General features: G+C 40.1%; 3 protein-coding genes across 5 annotated transcripts; all 3 read right to left on the bottom strand.

Moving 5' to 3' along the window:
- Positions 1-251: 251 nt before the first annotated feature.
- On the bottom strand, positions 252-1,754 carry LOC108657822 (uridine phosphorylase 1). The gene is made up of 4 exons (XM_018110470.3): positions 1,563-1,754; positions 1,309-1,511; positions 559-1,242; positions 252-499 (listed from the first exon to the last, which is right to left on the bottom strand). The coding sequence occupies exons 1-4, from the start codon at positions 1,612-1,614 to the stop codon at positions 356-358; spliced, it is 1,083 nt and encodes a 360-aa protein (XP_017965959.1). The 5' UTR covers positions 1,615-1,754; the 3' UTR covers positions 252-355.
- Positions 1,603-3,776, bottom strand: LOC108657829 (uridine phosphorylase 1). Of its 2 annotated transcripts, XM_089265259.1 has the most exons (7): positions 3,733-3,776; positions 3,293-3,342; positions 3,101-3,221; positions 2,700-3,041; positions 2,317-2,458; positions 2,057-2,250; positions 1,603-1,902 (listed from the first exon to the last, which is right to left on the bottom strand). In XM_089265259.1, exons 2-7 carry the CDS (start codon positions 3,298-3,300, stop codon positions 1,816-1,818), a joined length of 894 nt encoding a protein of 297 aa, XP_089121385.1. In that variant the 5' UTR covers positions 3,301-3,342; positions 3,733-3,776; the 3' UTR covers positions 1,603-1,815. The 2 variants fall into 2 exon arrangements, with proteins under 2 accessions (XP_089121385.1, XP_017965972.2); XM_018110483.3 differs by lacking the exon at positions 3,733-3,776.
- A 484-nt stretch (positions 3,777-4,260) lies between these two features.
- On the bottom strand, positions 4,261-14,780 carry LOC108657805 (uridine phosphorylase 1). Of its 2 annotated transcripts, XM_018110461.3 has the most exons (5): positions 14,469-14,780; positions 12,732-12,797; positions 6,747-6,870; positions 5,964-6,311; positions 4,261-5,895 (listed from the first exon to the last, which is right to left on the bottom strand). In XM_018110461.3, exons 2-5 carry the CDS (start codon positions 12,782-12,784, stop codon positions 5,380-5,382), a joined length of 1,041 nt encoding a protein of 346 aa, XP_017965950.1. In that variant the 5' UTR covers positions 12,785-12,797; positions 14,469-14,780; the 3' UTR covers positions 4,261-5,379. The 2 variants fall into 2 exon arrangements, with proteins under 2 accessions (XP_017965950.1, XP_017965942.1); XM_018110453.3 differs by lacking the exons at positions 12,732-12,797; positions 14,469-14,780 and adding an exon at positions 8,764-9,057.
- Between the last annotated feature and the right edge of the window lie 517 nt (positions 14,781-15,297).

Raw genomic sequence — 15,297 nt, 5'->3', positions numbered from 1 at the left:
CAAATTATTAGTTTCGCTTTAATTGAATGAACGTAGCTGCTGATTATTGTTGAAGCAACATTTTTATTCCTACCTAAATGTGCTTTAAAGTGGGGTTGAGCGAAACTTTTTTATTTATAAGCTGATTCCACTAAAATTGGCTGTGGTCAATTGACGGTAATATAAGTGTTTATACTTATGTATATGTTGCTTTTTTTTCATAGACTAAGAAAATGCTATACGTACCATTTTATATGTAAATAGATGGTTGATTGAATACTTGATACTCGACTGCTAAATCGAAAATGTATTTTCCAAAAACAAATTAGGCACACTTTAAGGACAATATATAGAAACAAGTGATCTAATAGTCATATCAGTGACATCCAGGGGCATCATCACACTGGCAGGTCTCTATGTCATCTTCGTCACATTTGAAGAGAACCTTTCGCATATAGCGGGCAATTAGGTTTTGTGCCCTCTGGTCGAAATCCTTTAGGACGCTTGCTGGCGAATTAATCTGTGGGGGACATCAAGTAGTCGAAGATTGGCTTTAAGCGAGCTGCTGAGTGCACCCACCTGGTCGCCTTCCATGCGATTAATGATGGCCACACAAATCACGGCGGCCCGTATTCCCGCTTGGTTTGTGAGAGCTGCGAAGGCGGTGCTCTCCATTTCCATGTTGACGATGCCCATTTGGGAGATTTGCTGCAGAAAGCACATCTTCTTTTGTGGATTGTATCCGCAAAAGGCACCGTCCAGCCGTGATTGCCCCTCGTAGAAGTCATTGGCGCAGAGTGTCTTTCCCAGTACGGTATCATAGCCATCTTCACAGGGATTGGAGAGCGCTATAAGTTCCTTGGCCAAGGCCTGGTCCAGTAGGGCTGGCCGCAGCTGCGGCTGTGTGTGCACGACCACCTCGTATACGGGCCGCAATTGGCCATCCAGTGGTTGCGATGTGATCACCAGGGTTCCGGGCTCGACGCCGATGCCTCCGCAGGTGCCCATGCGAAAGAAGACTGGATCCTGGCACTTGGCATGGTGCACAAGCTTGATCAGCTCGTGCAACACTATGCTGATGGAGGGGCCGCCGATGCCGTGGCTAGCGCACAGCACAGGACCCACCTTGAAGAGCGCGTATCGGTGGCCGTCCGCGGAAATATTTCTCAGGTGGACCGCTATGCTCAGCTTGAGTCCAATCTCACCTATGATGAAATTGGCAAACTTCTCCATACGGGCATCCGAGCCGCCCAGGCACACGAACTGTGGGCATGGCAGTCGACCGCCAGTTAAGGCACAATTCGATTTAGTACAATTTCAACAGCTTACGCGCACATCACCAAAGACCTTTGGAAAGTCGATTGTCTTGGTATCCAAGTTCAGATGGTGGAGGATATCCGGATTGAGGCACTCAAGATACGGGTTCAAGTTACATGTGCACGACTTCAATTCCTGCGGAATATCGGTTTGGCTGCCTTCCTTGATAAACCTGATGAGCTCATCGATCCGCTTATTTTGTGCTTTAACCATGGCTGCAGAGCTGCATTATGAGTACGGATCGAGGGACAACGGCCGATACCCACCTTTTAGATCGCAAACATTCTTGTGCATATTCTTTTCACATTTGTCCCCCATTTTTGCCAAAGATTGAGTAACTTTTTTTTTTTTGAATTTTAAGTTTTTCCAATAATCAGAATTTGGAGCAGCTTACATTAATTTAAATATTCGAATGATTTCCCCATTACTTAGATCCCAAAAAAGTCAATTACTCGAAAAGCTTCAATGATATTTTGTTTAATCAGATTTTGTTTGCTCCAATAAATAGTATGTAGAGTCTCATTTTAGCAGATGGGTTATATAACGCCCGACAATTATAAAGGGACGTTGCTCAAATTCATGTTTTTGCTCCATTGTAATGGTCACCTTCAGAAAAAATAATTAATATTAATTAATGAGTTTTTTTTAACTTTAAAAATAGATAATGTGTATAACTATCAAGGCATATTTATAGAAGAAGTCTCATGTTATTTGAGATAAGTATTATATTATTGTAGATTAGAGTGTGCACAGTACTCACCTGATCGCCGTTTAGTCGATTAAGTAATGCTACACAAATGCAGCCAGCCTTTACATCAGCCTTTCTAGTCAGTGAGGAAAACATGGTGGCCTCCATTTCGATATTACGAATGCCCAGGTCGTGCGCTTTCTGCAGGAATTTCATTTTATCGTCTTCGGAATATTCACACACAGCGCCATCGATACGTCCTTGACCTGATTGAACCATGCTTAGATGTAGATAAATTTAAAATAGTATAAATTTATATATATATATAATACCCTCATAAAAACAGTCTGTTGCCATGGTATTCGCTTTTATGATTTCGAAACTATCTTTGGGTTGGTTGCCAACACCTAAAATGCCTTCGACAACATCCTGTGCAAAGAAAGCGGGTCGTCTCACACGCCTTCCCAAAATGGGCTAAACATTAAAATGATATACATATATTAATAATTAGATTGAAATTGATAAGAGTGTCTTGTATGATTGTATTGCATGATTGTATTGTGTTCTTTTTCTAAGCAGTATTGAGACTCTCACTTTTGCTGATCCTAGAACGGGTCATCGTCTACTCTTCAGTTATGCTCAGGGTGATTGGCTTTTAACATGCAATGGAATGCACTATTACAACTGGGTTGCGCAGTGTAATTGGGTTACTTACGAATTCATGCACGTTCTCTAAGCAACCATTGTAGGCCTTTTCGGTGACAATGACTGTGCCCGGCTCCACGCCCACGCCGCCGCATGTGCCAATGCGCAGGAACACGACGTCTTCGCACTTGGCATACCTGACCAGCTTGAGCAGCTCGTGCAGCACCACCGAGAATGTTGAGGAGCCCACGCCATGGCTGACACACAAAACCGGCCCCACCTTGTAGACAGCATAGCGCTGACCGCTCTCGCATAGATCGACGGGTTCGCTATTGTCAGCTATTCCAAGTATGGGCCGCAAATATATCGCCAATTCTTTCATGCGTTTTTGAGTGCCTCCAGTGCATATAACCTGTAGCGAGAGCCAGGTTCGAATATATGTGATTACAATTGTTCCCCTAGTCTGCTCACCCTAATGTCCCCAAATTGCTGCTCAATATCAGTGGCGTTCTGGCTACAGGCCACATTAATGTTCAGATGATATAGAAAATCAGAGGACATTGTATCTAAGTGAGGATTATTCAGCCTGGAGCTGTGGATTACAATATTTATGAACAGCGTGACTAAAAGATCTTTATATAAACTATTTCAGTTTACACTTACAGCGACATTTTGCCAAACGAGAAAAGTTTATTGTAGGGGCCAGATAACGACTGAAAGAAATGAATTCCACGAAAATCATTATCAGAGTTGAAAGCTAATCTTAAAAGCATTGAGGAACGCCTTGATCACTACACAGCCGATTTTCGAAATGTTTGAGTTCTACATCAGCTATTCATGTCTCATTCCTGGCTTGTTACATCCATTTAAGAAAAACATCATTCCCTGATTTCTGGGCATGGAAACAATACATTTCATTCAAATGAGACTTCGATATGCATTGAATTCTTATATAGATAAGAAGTTATTGATTTAGACATATTGAGCACGTTGAGAAATATGAATATTATGATGCGGGTGCCGCTGAATTTTCATTTCAGCACAAATACACATTCAAGTAAATAATTAAAGAGCAAACATAATTTTCAAATATATGTATATACATTTTCTTTCAATCTTCCGCAGCGTGTTCCGATCGCGATCAACACTTGACATAAACTAAATGCTCTGCGAGTGAGTAAATATTCAACTCGCGAGCTTTTCACCAATCAAGAACTCTACTCTCTTTGAAAGTTACTCTAAAAGTTTCGTACAGGCAATGCGAAGTACTTCGTATTCGATCGGGTTCTCATATATACAATTGCAGTATGCAGTGGACAATGACGCACATATATACATATATGTATATACGTATGTATATATCATACTATGCATTTTACAGCTTTATGTTTATCTTCTCTAGTATTTAGTATAGATCTATATATTCAGAGACTCACGCCATATGAGGAATATTTTACACTGTGACTGCCACGCCTTGTTTGCAGATCACAGTTGACTCTCCGGACTGGGAAGGAGTATTTTGTGGTCGTTTACCTTTAATCGATGCCTTCCATTTCCTACGTCTGTAGATAGCATCATAAAATTTAAAAATAAACTTCAAAATAAAGTACGTAATACAAGTGGAGTATTATTTCAGCTGTTGTTCTTTATCTATTTTTTCACGTGTATAATTTGATTCCATTTTGTTTAGTTTAGAATTGAATAAGAGTAACGATTGTTAATATAGCTTCGTGATTAACAACATTAATTTGCGAATGCGCATAACAAATGTTTAGGAATTACAGTACAATATGTATAATAGAATAATTTAAGAAATCTTATAATATGATCTGAAGTACACACATACATCGTATATAATATTATTTGGTTTGCCTCATTTCGATTATGCAACATAACAATTAACAACGTTATATATTTTAATTTTTTTATTCTGTATTGTTTTCGTTTAGTTCATTATTGAAATGTACTTTGCAACAATCGATGCAATCAACGATAATTTGAAAGAGTTTTGCATTTTGAAACACTTTACATAGAGTACATTTTTATAGCCTTGTAGAGATTGGTGCGTATAAAGGAAATTTCGTTAAGTTGAGCTAAAACTAATAAACATACATGTGAGACATGAGCTGAATCATTAAGCTATATCATATGAAGTGTAATGAAATTGAGACAATATTTTTACTTCCGATATCGGACAATTAAATTATATAGCTCTCATCAGAGTTGTTGAGAAATTATGTTTAGCATGGAAACCATTATGTATTCGTATTTTAAAATATATTTATATTCTCTTCTACTCATAATTTATCTGTAAATTGTCTACAAGGATATTTTATCTTAGGCAAGCCGAAGATATTCATTTGTTCATAGTGTTACTTTAATTTGTATATTCATTTGCGGTTAGTTGTTTCAGCATTCGGCGTTACGCCGCCAATACGTGCAATACGTTTGAGATTAAATTATCTAATGAGGAAATATATATATATATATATATAATATATATGTATACACATATGTATGTATATATTTGTGTAAATATAACACTGACAAGGATACATAGGAAAATAAGAGCTTAGAACTTATAACTTAGACTGTGAACTAAACTATGGAATGTTTAAAGCAATATTTCAAAAATAAGTTGTATACATGCGAGTTGGGTTGACATTTAGCCAAAGGTAACTTGAAATTAAAATATCATATATAGATATATGTATGTATATGCTATGATCTTGTGCATTTGGTTGCTGGCTCTAATCGTGGGCCTGAGATTCCTGCTGGACCAGCTTAAATCGCCTAGGCGACTTGATGGACCCTTGATGCCCGAAGAGCGATTTCAGCTGGCCATGCTGTGCCAGCACCTTGCGTATATACCTGGACACTAGGATCTGGGGACGCTGTTGCCACTCGTGCATCACCTCCTTGGGCGCATTCACCTGGTCACCGTTCAGGCGATTCAGCAGGGCAACGCACACAACTGCCGCCTTGATGCCCGCATGATGTGTGAGTGCTGCGAAGATAGTGCTCTCCATTTCGATGTTGACAACACCGTTATCCCGCAGCTTCTCCAGATAGTTCAGCTTGTCGGCTTCGGTGAACTCACAGAAGGCGCCATCCAGCCGCCCCTGGCCCTCGTAGAAGTCGTTTGTGCACAGCGTCTTGCCAATGATGGTGTCATAGGGATCGTCGGCACTCGCCAGCGACTTCAGCTCACGTGCCAGCTTCTTATCCAACTTAGCCGGCCGATGAACGGTTTCGCCCAGGATCGTCTGTCGCAATAAGAAAATGTTATTATACAAATCAATTACAGGAGCGAAAGTCTTCCGCTTTCACTTACAAACTCGTGCGAGTTACGCAGCTGTCCGTCCAAGGCATCGTCTGTGATGATCACGGTGCCGCCCTCAACTCCGATGCCGCCACAGGTGCCAATGCGTATGAAGATGGGATCGATGCATTTGGCATGGTACATCAGCTTGATCATCTCGTGCATCAGAATGCTAACCGAGGGTGTGCCCATGCCGTGGCTGACGCTCAGCACGGGACCAACTTTGTACATGGAATAGCGATACGAATAGGCGCTAATATCCTGCAGCTGGGTGCCAGCGGGCAGCTTGTAGCCAATCTCATCCATAATGAAGTGTGCAAAGTTCTCCATGCGCTTTGGTGTGCCGCCCATGCAAACGAACTGGTTAAAAAATGATTAAATAAATAATATATGAATAAAATTAGTTCGATTTTCATGATGTATGGCGGCAAAACTAGTTTTTAAGCTCTCACGATTATCATGATGTATGGCGGCAAAACTAGTTTTTAAGCTCTCACTATAACTGATCTGACTTGACAATGGATTGCAAATTACCGCACTCGGAATGCAAAGTGTTCTTAAATATGGTCTATAAATATCAAGCTAAAGAATGTTAGCCTTGCCTAGCATTTATGCATATCTAATTGCATATGGAGTATTAGAGCTTGGATTATTTCTTACAGGTCGCTCCATGTTGGCTTACGTCCCTTACGGTTGGACATATGTATATTCTTTAACTTTCAAATTCTTTAATTTATATTATTTATAAACTATTTTCAATTCAAAGAATAATTCTTATATCACGCTTGGACTCACCTTAACATCGCCAAACATCTCCTGTAAATCATGACTCTCACTGCCAAGAGCCAAGTGATATAATATGTCCTGATCCATAAGTTCAATATTAGAGTTACGTAATTTAACGGTGCCATCAGAGTATCTGAAGTAATTCAGAAATTTATTGATTATTTTGCTGACTAGGAAGTAAGTTAAGTAATTAGTCTATGAAAAAGGCGCAATTAATAATTATCAGGCATTAATAATGTGCAGCCACAAACTAAAACAGACGGAAAACCAAAAGCTATCAGTGCTCCGATAAGATTTCAACTTCCCAGAACTGTCGACTTTAACTGCAAACGCTTGCACTTGTAAATAACTGTGAAAACACAGACCCATACATACATACGTGTATGCATTGACTCATATTACTTATGAATGCATGTGCTTATATTATGTCCAATATTAGCTGAGATTGCAAACTATTTGCTTAGTTTGCATTCAATGAAACACATGTTAGTACAGCTGATTAACTATACAACTTATGTAAAAATAATTAGAGCCTTCAAAATAAGCAGTTGCTAGTTGCAGAATGTTTTTTTAATGAATCTTAATCACAAATTTCAAAATAAATAAACTACTTTGTCACCCCCAACTTATATATTTCGAAATGAGTGGTTCATATCGAACAAAATAATAAAATTATCAACTATGTGAGATACATACAAATAATAATGTACATATTCTTTTTAAATTGCGCGCGTCACACTTAAATGACAGTGCTGAAAAAGTTCCAATTATGCTATGCTCTGTGGCACTATGCACATCATTTGTGCATTGCAAAAGCTCGTTGCTCGATCACTCATACATGTCGAAGTTCGATGTTGTATGACTTTACAGAAATGTAATGAACATAAATAGCTGTTTTATGGCTATACAGAAATGTTAAAAACATTAATGCAGAAGATCGATCATTCTTCAAACCGGATATGTTAAAACACAAACATTTTATTAACAAAGCAAACAATCAATGGCGGACTTGTGTAGCTAGTAATATGTAATATAATATATTATATAAATGGGTACACAAAATCCATGTAAATTGATATGAAGCCAATGAGCCAATAACTAAGCCTAATATAGCTAATGGCCAGTGGCCTTCGGCGAATCATAGTGCCAAAACTGTAAACGTCACTTGATTAGCCTTATCAAGTACGTCAAACACTCACCGCAAACAGAAAAAAAAGAGCTGAAATCTTGATTTATTTATGTTTTGAAGCGTATTCATATGTATATATTTCCCTTATGCAAATACATACATACATACATACATATGTATATGTGTACTACGCTGACCTTGCTTGATAGCATTACTTGAAAAATGATTAGTTCTTTAATTAAACATCTGATCTTATTTACTAGCTATATAGCTATAGCTATATATATTTCATCGTAAGGCGCTAGGTTATCAGCAAATTTGGCAATTCATTAGAAAAAAATTAAATCGGAACGATTACCAAGTGCAAATAGCAGAGCATTAAAAGGTCTAGGTCTTGGTTTCGTTTCAGGTAAGTGGGCGACACACCCACCGTAATAAAAAACGTTTGTTTGTGTGCACATTCATTAACTTGATCAAATGCTTCTGTAATCTCTTTTGCGTTTTTCGTTTTTATCATGTCGTTTCTTTGACTGACGCGGCTCTCGTACTCTTTCGCGTTTGTTTTGCTTCGTTTATTTGTTGCTCTACTAACCACACAGACTTTTGCGTCAGCTGCCAACTCAGCTATCTTACAAATTTCTGATATATTTGTGAAATTGGCCCCAGCTGTGACTCTCTTTACGTCAATTTCAGCTGCTGATGCGCTTCGGTGAATCATTCACCTTTGACACAACCAAATGGCAGCCCGCAAAATTTAATAATAACAACATACATACATACATACATATTTCAACCCCCGGCACTCGTATTCGCATTCGCATTGGTATTGGCATTGGAATTGACATCTGCCTATCTGAATTCCTTGTGAGCCGGTTTGTTGGAATCTTGTTTTCTTACCTCGTCATACGATATAGATGCAAGTCCGTTTCGTCCTTATCATCGTCCTGTGGTGTTGTGCGGCAATGAGCCTTGAATTCATGCTCAGTTATGGTGGGTGGCATGATGTCAGCCTGTGTCTGTGTCCTTAAATTGTCCTGACTAAGCAATCGTCTAACTACTGTCAATGACAGCTGCCAAAGTTATGCCCGCGAACTCACTCAAACAAAAACAGAAAAAACAGAAATGTAATGCAGCAACACTAATCGTGTTGTGCACGCTTAGACTCTCTGAACAACTAAAAACTTTCGTGTAGCGCGTCAGGCTCTTTATAGGCGACGAACAGCAATCCCATGTAAGACTTAACAGAGAGCGACCGGTTGTGGCTGTCTCGCTGTTAATGTGCATAGGCATGTTGAGCGGCGGGACGCGTCGGCTGTTAACGGCGCTGCTGGCAGCTTTACTTAGTGGGGATGTACGAATCCATTGATAAGAGCCTAACGGAAGTTCATATGTCAAACTAACAGCGCAATTTTTTATACAAATATGTAAATATGAAATAGAACATATGTCTTCTATGTGTGTAATGAATGTCATTTACAATTTTTGTTGTCATCATACACATTGTCTGATAAGAATAGACTATGCTTGCACATGTCTCATCTTATGTGCAATTGATAGTAGTTTAAACTAGATTAGCACACATGCATAACTCTTTTGCGTAATTTACCGTGCACAATGCAATTGCCATTACACAATTCAATTGCAATTAAAGTTGAGTGCTGCGCATACATTCCGAATAATACAGGGTGTCTTCGCTCAAAATGCCACCCGAATGTCTCCCATAATCAAATTATTTATGAATATTCAAATTCTAAAAATGTTGGTATCAATTTTAAAGCGTATTTAAACCGGTCGCTGAATACAAATTAAATAATCATATTCAACTTTGATATTTGGCAAAGAGTGGGCCGCAAATTAAACATCATTTGCATAGATATAAAATACGAATATATTTCGTTGTTAGCATTTTGGCAAATCGCTCTCTTTTATTGTTTTTATATATATTTTTATTTTTTTGGCTGAATTTTAAAAGCGCCCTGTCTGAAGCCATGTAGTCCAATGCTGATTTGCTATTGGCATCACTAAAAGCCAACTGTTTTTTTTTTTAACAGTAAATTCCATAACCATTTAAAGTCTGCGTCATCGCCTGTGGCTTTTATTTATTTCTTAAGTCAGCTTAAAAGCCCATGTATATACACACATACATATGTACACAAGACTATGCCAAACTTGAACGGAAATACGAATACATAAACACAGGCGAAACGAAAAAATGCAAATAAATATATGTGTTTAACAGAAGCAACAGCAAAAACTTAGTCAATGAGCAGCAAAAGGGGGCTCGACCGTACTGTTGGCTGGAAACGGAGAGAGAAGGAGAGAGGGAGCCAGAGAGAGAGAGAGAGAGAGAGAGAGAGAGAGAGAGAGAGTTAGTCATAGCATCTGGTAAAGTGGAGCTGCCACAGCTACGTGCTTCGACTCGCGACCACAGTTCGAGGTCGCTCAATAAGTCCAGTTGGGCAATTGATATTTGTGTTTGAGGAATTACATTTAAAGCGATTCAGTGTTGTTGCGGTACTTTAAGATAACAATCGCATGCACTGTCTGACGAGACTAATTAGGGGCTTTAACTACCTAAGAAGCTGACTGAGTGGAATACTTTACTGAATTTAGATTAACTGTTATTATAGAATATCTAAGCTACTCAACTCGCTCTGAAACTCTCTAGTACTGTCTTTCTTCTAAACTCTTCATATGTTGCAACAAGTGTAAATTTTTTTAAGAAAACCCAAGTGAAAACAATAAACAAAAATTATATGGCATTACGAGAGCCGTTTGTAAAAGAGAAAAGTTAACTTTTACTGCCGCGTCTACAAATCGGCTCAAGCACTTTCTTTTCCCCTCGATAGAGTGCGTAATTGTTATTTAATGGCCGTTTGCATTGTTTGAGCTGCTGACTGGCTGCAGTTCCTCGGGGCCGTTGAGCCACTGGGTCTCATAAGTGCACTGCAATTGCTGTACAAGCTGTCAACAGAACGCTCGATAGTCGTGGCCTTGAATCGTGTGCGTCGGAGTTCTCCAGTACATAGTTTCCATGCACACACACACATATATACTTATACATGCATATTCATATGCGCACTTGCCGCCCACGCCCACTGGGCCAGCTGACATTGATAATAAAAATCAAATTTATCATGACTTGGCTGAATAAAACTGAAAGCCTTTGCCAGTTCGCTTGAGCTCTCATTTGGCATTACATTCTATGGGGCTTATGTAACTGCCGTTTACATGCCATAAATCACATTGTCCGCATTACATTTAATAAATGATACAGACGATGCTGCACGATGCCAAAGAAGCAGTAGCAAAAGCTCTTAATGCAAACGGCAAATGGACAAATGGCCATAGCATTGTGATTGCCAAAACAGGTGGAAGCAAAGAAGGCAACAGCTGAATAGAATTACCGTGGCATACTTTTAGGATCCGAGAATTATTGATCTGAGAAATGGAGCTAAGTACAGAGCTTAAGTAGAGAAAATTCTTACTATTTTATTATTCTTAGCTCAAACCAAAAGCATTAATTAAATCTTACATATCTGAATATATTGAGTCGCACTTTCCCCTCCCTTTGGTTGCTTAGCTTGCAAATGCAATGCGAATTCCTTAGTCTATGTGTGCAAAGAGCTTGCTGAAGGTCAAAGTTGAAGGAAACGGTGTGTGAGCGTTTGATAAAAATATCAAATAAGAGAAGAAAACGGGGGACGAGAAAGCAATACAAACACACACACACACACACACTGGCTAAAGCGATTATATGCAAGTATCATGGCAGTGGCAGTCAGAGGAGCTCAAAGTCAATACGCAGAGCCAGTGGAAACAAATGTCAGGGGCACGTCGTAATCCTGTCAACCGAATTCTGTATTACTCACGCGTCACTGATGTCAAATCGAAAATAGAATTAAGTCCGACAGGCCGTTGAACGTGGTCAAAATTCAAATACTCCACCAAGCGGCCAATCAATATTGCCCAAATTATATGACGGCCCTAGGCGCAGTGATATGTGCATTGTCATTGATGTTGCTATTCTTAGACACAATCGAAATGAACACAGGATGGGGCATGATGAGTTGCGCTTAGAAATGTACATACATAACATATAATTAAATTATCTGACTTCGATAATATATGTATACTCAATCAAATAAAAGTCAATATTGAATAGATTAATTAATAATTCATTTGCCTCAGTAATAAGGCAATTTAATTAGTGTTTGCACAGGGTAGTGTATAGTCGCATACTCAAATTTCTAGTCAGGTGCGGGCTACTGTGCGTATGAGCAATGTCTGCGCCATTGTGTGTGTAGCCCACAGGCGACGCAATATTTGATTATCAATGCTTGTTCGACACTTCCCACGCACTCAGCTCCACTGACACACATACACACACACACATACACAAACCCGTACACCCACCCACGCACACAGACAGACATTTGCAAACCCCCAGCAATAATTGCTGACAATATTGGAGCGACCTGTTTTTGCGGCATGCGTATTTTTAGACATCGACTCGACGTATACGTCAGGCAGCTGGTGAGATAATTGGGTTAAGCATTTAACCCGATTCGCTATAGAGTTTAACGGCGACCTTCTTATCTTTCTTATCTTTCAGCTGCTCTCTGTCTTTGCAACTAAAACCAACTTGGGGAAACTTTAGCTGCGGCTCGACCTCCACGGCTGGAAGCTAACGCAGAAAGTTCAAAATGCACATTGTTTACGTATAACTAAGACATTGATGCGGCTATTGTTTCGCTGGTTTCGTGTTCTCCGTAAATTGAGTGAATAAAGTTCGTGCCATGCAATTTAATTTTATCGCTGCAAGTCCTAGGCTAAGTTAGATATATTCAGATATGCACACTCACTCATCGAGCTCCTCCTCGGACAGCGAGTGACTGTTGGCCGTTAGCAGCGACATCTTGCGGTGGGCGCTGGAAATACAACATAAAGCAGAGGAAAACTTTTTTGAGTGCTTTCTGTGTGAGTGCAAAAAACTAAGGGCTTGGCAAAAAAAAGAGGAATAAATAAACTTAATGAGCTTTGCTTAGGGCCAGGGCAAAGCGACGGCCGTTTTGACAGCTTTTAATTAAAAACCAACGATGCAAAACGTCACGCGCAACAAAGGACGAGTGTGTGTGTGCATGTGAGTGTGTGTTTGTTTGTTTGTTTGTCTGTTTGAGTGGCAGTCGTCTGACCACAGCTGCCAGCACAGGAGTAAAGTCCTTGAAAATAACTACAGCTGCTGCGCCAGTTACTCGCGCCTTGCCGGACTTGCGGGTCTCTCGGCCTGTCCATTGGGGGTAATCACACTCAGCTGCTGCTTTACTCTGTGCCGCAACCTGCGCAAACACGATTCTGCTAGATTGAACACGTACATTGTATGCCAGCGAAAACTTAATCATTAAGCCGTGCGACTCACGCGCTTAAAGTTGGGCAACAGTTTTATATAGAGAGCATTTATACACTGCGGAGCATGTGCACAGATGCTTGAATAAAGTTTTGCGTAGGCCATAGGCAAAGTGGCAGCAGTTTCAGAGCACATACATACCCTGTAAAGTAAGTAAGAGGCGTCTGGTACATGCTTTTCTTAGGATAATATGCTAATAGAGTCAGTTTTCATTCTACAGCGTATTCGACTAGTCGCATAGACTTATTATTATGATTTGCCATCGCAGCGGCTGTCAGTGCTGAGCATTATAGTGCCAAAGTTCAAGGCTCCAATTAACGGCTGATGACAGCTGAAGTGAAGCAGGAAATTGGGTGTCATTGACTGACGGCTCTTCGCATACTTAAACAAACGAAATGCTGACAAATCCAAGGCATTTTAGGATATTGCCAATAAACATAGCATACTTTGAAGTGTTTCTTGATTTTGTTACAGATGGTATATTTAAATACCCTGCTTTGTGTATATTCCTATAGAAGCTTAGCTAAATGTCAAAATATAAGGCATCTTTTGATTATCAATTAAGTTTGCCTGTGCTTTCACCTCTTAGAAACTTGTCCAGGACACACGCCAAATTCTTTCTGATATCTGACACTTTTAGTCAAGTAGAAGTCTAAACAATATTCTCACTTAATTATGCGCTTGCCAACGTGAGCGCATTCATAATGTAATTTGAGGCATATTATTCCTAACACACACGCACAACTGCTGATGGTGCAGCAAAGGGTCCTTTCTGTGCAAGCCTTCGGCTGGGTGACCCAATAAATGCGAGCAGCCTTGAAAAAGTTTGCTGAACCGTTCAATGAACATTTGCGGAGTCAGCAACGAATGCAAATTTCTCTATTTGCTGTTGCTGCAAAGGCGCACATTGAAAAGCAGAAAAACTTTTTCAATTAGTATTATAAGGAGCGCTCATTGCTGCTGCTGGCCCACAATAATGAGTAGCCCACATATCTATGTGGTGTACCATAGAAACTAACCTTTGGCAGGATAACGGACTATTGATTTTCTTACGTGAAAACTTCAATCGTAAATCAAATAGAGTGACGAATACATTTTGTTGTGTGTTGGGCCAAAATAAATACTGGTAGCTGGAATGTGCGAATGTCCCAAAATAAAATAGAAGAATGTAAACAAAACAATGTTTTGCACTTACGTAAAGGTAAAACTTTTGCTTTTGTTCGAGTTGACAGCGGCGAAAAACGCGCGTAATTTGACTTTTAGCAGCGCGTCCCGTTTTCCTTGCGCTTTTGCTGCTGCTTTGTTTATCTGCCTGTCTGCTGCGACTCACGTGTAACAAGCACAACGTAACGGTTGCTTGCCCTCCTTCTTTCTCTCTGTCTGTCTATGTGTGTCACTGTCGCACTCACTAGGGTAAACACGCACACGCTCACCAGTACACTCGGCAGAGGCGTTGAGGTCCGCAGCGTCGCGAAGTTCAACGTAGACTGACTGTGAGAATGGACGAATAAAAACTCGTGTGCTGCTCGCAGTTGCTGCGCTGCGCTGCTGCTGCTGCTGCGAAGCGAACTCAACTCAACTTTCCACAGGAAGCTCACTCACTCAAACGGCGCCAAATGTTAAACAATTGGCAATGTGTAAGCCAGCCAGCTCAATGTTTGAATTGTCGTGCGCCAAAGTAAAAAGTTAATTATAATCGACAAACACGAGCCGACAATTACCACGCATGTTCGCAGAAGAGCAAAACAAAATGATTTTGTTTTTGCCATGCTCTGTGCTCGATTTGTGCTCAGAGTTTTCGCTCGCTTTCTATCACATTGCAGCTGAGGCGAAAAGGGGGTGTGGCTGTTGCTCACGGCTTGCTGCTTGCTGCGTGCAACAGCTGCGCAACGGGCAGCGAGTCGGCTGTTTCCTCTGCAAAATCTGTCCTTCTCCCATTAATGCGTTAAAGCATTTCATTTAAGCGCCAAATGTGGCGCTTATTGAATTAAGTTTTGAGCTACCGAAGCGTTCAAGTTTAATCT

Source organism: Drosophila navojoa, chromosome 2, assembly GCF_054131105.1.
Source record: "Drosophila navojoa isolate 15081-1374.11 chromosome 2, UAZ_NAV_1.0, whole genome shotgun sequence".
NCBI lineage: Eukaryota > Metazoa > Arthropoda > Insecta > Diptera > Drosophilidae > Drosophila > Drosophila navojoa.
Note: the sequence above shows the minus strand (reverse complement) of the source record. Positions and strands in the feature narration are given on the sequence as shown.